The sequence below is a fragment of the Heteronotia binoei genome, chromosome 6 (genome assembly GCF_032191835.1).
Source record: "Heteronotia binoei isolate CCM8104 ecotype False Entrance Well chromosome 6, APGP_CSIRO_Hbin_v1, whole genome shotgun sequence".
Classification (NCBI taxonomy): Eukaryota; Metazoa; Chordata; class Lepidosauria; order Squamata; family Gekkonidae; genus Heteronotia; species Heteronotia binoei.
Window position 1 is genome coordinate 79,258,129 of NC_083228.1, and position 4,020 is coordinate 79,262,148.

The following is a 4,020-nucleotide window of genomic DNA, read 5'->3' on the forward strand; positions in this document are numbered from 1 at the left end:
CGTCGTCCCCGCAGGTGCCCCCCACCGTGGGCACCCTCCTCACTCACCCGCGCCGGAGCCCCTCCTGCCTGCCTGCCTTTGGCTCCCTTCGCCTCCAGCAGGAGCCGCCGCCGCCGAGCCCACAGGAGCCGGGGACTCCTCCTCCTCCTCCCTTGCCCGGCCCATCCTCTCCCTTCCCTTCCCTCCCCTCCCCTCCCCTCCCTGTCCGCGGCTCTTCCGGAGCGAACAACCAAGCGCCCTCCCCCCGGGCTCGGCTGGCAAAAGGCGGAGGGCGTGCGGGGGCGGGAGCCGCCCGGCCAGCGGGAGGGGTGGGCCTTGGGGCGGGCGGGGCCATCGCCGCCTTCCTCCTCCTCCTCCTCGGCGTCCAGCTTACCTTGGGAGCCCCGCCTGCCTGCCCGCCGGCCGGCCGGCCCTCGGCGCCCCTCCTCCCCGCGCCTGGCAGGCGCCCCGCGCGTCCGGAGGGCGGTGTCGGCGGGCTCCCCCCTGACCGGAGGCGGCCCGGGCAGCAGCAGCAGCAGCAGCAGACGGCTCTCGGCGGCGTCGGCGGCGTCGGGGGCCCCTCGGGGCTGGGGCTGGCGCGGGGGGCGGCTCAGGCTGGCCGGGCTTCCAATGGGGGCTGGGCCCGGCCCCTCCTGGCGGTGACGCGCCGCTCCCTGTCCCAAGCCGGCAGCTGGTCGGCGCAGAGGCTGCCAGGCCAGGGGCGCGCTCGCCTGGACGCCCTCCGCAGCCAGCCCCGAGGATGCTCCCCAGCCCGGCCACCTCCACTCCCTTCTCGGTCAAGGACATCCTCAAGCTGGAGCAGCGCTTCGGCGCCCCCCTCGAGCCTCCCTTCCCCGGGGCCTCCTGCCTGCTGGGCTGCCGCTTCTCCGACGGGGAGGACGACGACGAGGACGAGGAGAAAGGGCCCTTCCTGGCCTCCATGGCGGCGGCGGCGGCGGCGACCAAGGGCCCAGGGGATGCGGCGGGGCTCTCGCCCGGCAGCTACGTGCAGGCGGTGCTGCGGGGCACCTGCCAGCCCAAGGAGGAGCCGGCGCCGGCCTGCGAGGCGGGTGAGTAGCCGAGGCGGGCGGGCGCAGCCAAGCTGGGGAGCTGAGAGAGAGCGGCGGGGAAACGGAGGCGGCAGCCAGGGCGGGACCGGACTGAAGGGGCTCGCCGACGGGGCTCTTTACTGGCCCCTTTACTGGTCGCCCCTTCCCCGACGGAACAGCCAGCGGCGCAGAGACCGACCTCACCGCCAAAGGGGCCCCCAGCAGAGCTGGCGGCAACAAGCCCGGCTTCTCTCGCCTCCCCAGCCGGAACTCTCCAGGCCTCTCTGCTCGATGTAGTCCGAAACCCCAAGGCCGCCGCTTTCCTGGGCAGCCTGAGGGGATGGGACTGCCTTCGGAGAAGACTCGCTCCTTCTGGCCGGGCAGCCGGCTCCGCTGGGCCCCGAAGGAGCAGCCTCTGAGCTCTGCGGGCGCTCAGCCTCTGCGTGGAGTCGGGCCGCTCCATTCGCTAGCCGAGAGGGTGGGAGATGCCGCCGGTGAGGCTGGGGCGAGAGGGGAGGGCTCTGGCTGCGGGAAAGAGGCCGAGAGCGGGAGGTCCAGCGCTGCGCAACTAGGCGGCTCCGCTCTTGCTCTCCCGGTGACCGGGCCAGCCCAGCAGGGGGGGCGGATCTTGAGCCTCAGCAGTGCCTCTTGGGTCCTTCTGATCCCCGCCCAGTTCCCCCGGGCCGCAGCAGCAGTGTGGCTAGGCCTGGCTCCCTCCGCGGAGCTCCCGCGGGCTGTTCTTTCGGCCATAGGGGACGCAGAGGCGAGGCGAGGCAAGGCAGCGGGCTATGCCCTGCGGCTGCCGCCCAGCGCTCCCTCCGGCCCTGTTGGAACTAGGAAGGCCAGCTGTCAGGTGTGCGGCAAACTAGGCCCAAAGCAGGCCTGCGGGGAACGGAGGGAGAGCAAAGCAGCCAGTGCCTCTTACTGGCGAGAAGCAGCGGCGGCGCCGCAGCCTCCCAACGCTTCTGCAACAAGCGCCACTTGGAGAGGCTTCCCTCCGGGCAGGCGGGGGGAAGTGGAAAGTTGCTGCTGCCGCCGCCGCCGCCACTCTTGCTTACCGAGGAGAAAACCTTTGCCCATCCTCTTGTCATCATATCGCCGTGGCTCCTCCCACCAAGCCAGGGGTGCCTTTCTCTAGAGCACAACAGCCTTGGTTGGCTCTCAAGGGACGGCCAGGCTCCTCTCTTGCAGCCTAAGAAGGTCTCTGGCCACTGGATGTAGACGCCGGGCCCCTGCTGCAAAGGATCGGCTCCTTTCCTCTTCCCCGCCCCCCCCCCTTCAGTTGAGACGCGGGACTTGGTTGGGCGCGACAAGCAGGCCTGTAAAGACAGCCTTTAGCAAGGGGGGTGGGTTGGTCGCTGCACTGCACTCCTGAAAGACCCCCCCCGTCCTCCTCGGTGATGCTCCTGCCCAGTCCAGCCCCCGAGGGTCCTTGTCTCAGCCCGCCTGTTCTTCTCTTTCTGCCCCTTTCAGGGAAGGAGCCGGACGAGGAGGCGTCGGAGCGGCCCAAGGCGCGGGGCCGGAGGAAGCCGCGGGTGCTCTTCTCGCAGGCGCAGGTCTTCGAGCTGGAGCGCCGTTTCCAGCAGCAGCGCTACTTGTCGGCACCCGAGCGGGAGCTCCTGGCCAGCAGCCTCAAGCTCACCTCCACGCAGGTCAAGATCTGGTTCCAGAACCGGCGCTACAAGTGCAAGCGGCAGCGGCAGGACAAGGCGCTGGAGCTGGGCGGCTCGACCGCCGGAGCTCCGCAGCACCAGCAGCAGCCGCCGCTCCCCCCGCGTCGGGTGGCCGTGCCGGTGCTGGTGCGGGACGGCAAGCCCTGCTTGGGCGGCTCGCAGGCCTACAGCGCGCCCTACAACGCCGCCGCCTACCCCTACAATGGCTTCCCCAACTACGCCTACACCGGCTCCCCCGCCGCGGCCTATGGCGCCGGCTATGGCTGCAGCTACCCGGCGGGCAGCGGCGGGGGCCCGTCGGTGCAGCCGCCCGCAGGGCCTTACGTGAACATGGGGGGCTTCGGGGGTGGCGGGGGCGCTCAGCCCCTCCACCAGGGGACCCCCGGGCCCTCCTGCAGTCAGGGCATCCGAGCCTGGTAGCCCCGCCGCCCAGGGGGAGAGTACATGCTGAGGGCCAGCCCTCCCCGTCGACCTCGGGCCAGGCGCAGAGGCGGGACTGAGACGCCGGGGCCGCCCGCAGAGAGGAACCCCCAGCAGCGGCGGCAGCGCTTCGCTGAGGCCAGGCTAGGCCGGGTCGGGCCGCGGGTCTGTCTCCTCCTTCCCGCGCAGTTCAGCCAGCGCGGGCCCCAGCCGGGAACTTCTTGGAGCTGCGAGCGCTCGGCTGCCTTGCGCAAAACTGGCTCTCCAAAGGGCCCGGCAAGGCACTGGAGAGAGAGAGAGAGAGACACACAGACAGAGACTCCTCACCTGGCGAAGGGAGGAGGCCAGCAGCCGTTGTCAAGCCGCTTCGCTTGTACAAAGCCAAAGTCCGGGGGGAGGCCCCCCCTCGTTGTATCAGAAGTGTATCCATATAGCCACCGTCGCCAGGAGTTAAAGGATCTAATAAAAGCAGGTGCAATATGTGTCCCAGCTTGGCTCTGGGGAGGGGGGGGGGAGGAAGGGAGGCTCAGGCAGGCCAGCTGCTACCTGACACATCATTCCTCGGCTCAGTTCTTGCTCGCCTCCCATCCGCCTGCTGCAAATCGCTCCTGTGAATGAATCTGGAGAGACCGCTGGCCAGTCCTGGACGCTCAGCTCGCCAGCCTTGAAACCTGGAGGGAATGGCGGGTTGCAGCTATTGTAAATAAACCCAGAGGCGGCCATCGACAGGTCTTTGGCGAGGTTTCGCCGTCGCGCCTAGCTCGGGAAGGCGGCGTGGCCAGGAATCCATTCCCTTGAGCTGCACTGTTGGGTGCGCACAGGCCCAGCGCTCCACCGTGGGGAGCTCGCGGCCGCTGCTTCCGCGCTATGCCTTTAAGGGGAGGCTGGTTTCCGGGAGC

General features: G+C 70.1%; 1 protein-coding gene across 1 annotated transcript; it reads left to right on the forward strand.

The window, feature by feature from the left end:
- The first annotated feature begins 739 nt into the window (after positions 1-739).
- NKX2-3 (NK2 homeobox 3) lies at positions 740-3,121 on the forward strand. The gene is made up of 3 exons (XM_060242680.1): positions 740-1,049; positions 1,208-2,050; positions 2,502-3,121. Exons 1-3 carry the CDS (start codon positions 740-742, stop codon positions 3,119-3,121), a joined length of 1,773 nt encoding a protein of 590 aa, XP_060098663.1.
- Positions 3,122-4,020: the final 899 nt, after the last annotated feature.

What these genes read in the sequence shown, in the direction of transcription:
- NKX2-3 (XM_060242680.1), top strand. Translation starts at nt 740, where the DNA reads ATGCTCCCCAGCCCGGCCACCTCCACTCCCTTCTCGGTCAAGGACATC. An exon ending in GGCGCCGGCCTGCGAGGCGG is followed by an intron (nt 1,050 to 1,207) that starts GTGAGTAGCCGA and finishes CCGACGGAACAG; the next exon opens with CCAGCGGCGCAGAGACCGAC. An exon ending in CAGGCGGGGGGAAGTGGAAA is followed by an intron (nt 2,051 to 2,501) that starts GTTGCTGCTGCC and finishes TGCCCCTTTCAG; the next exon opens with GGAAGGAGCCGGACGAGGAG.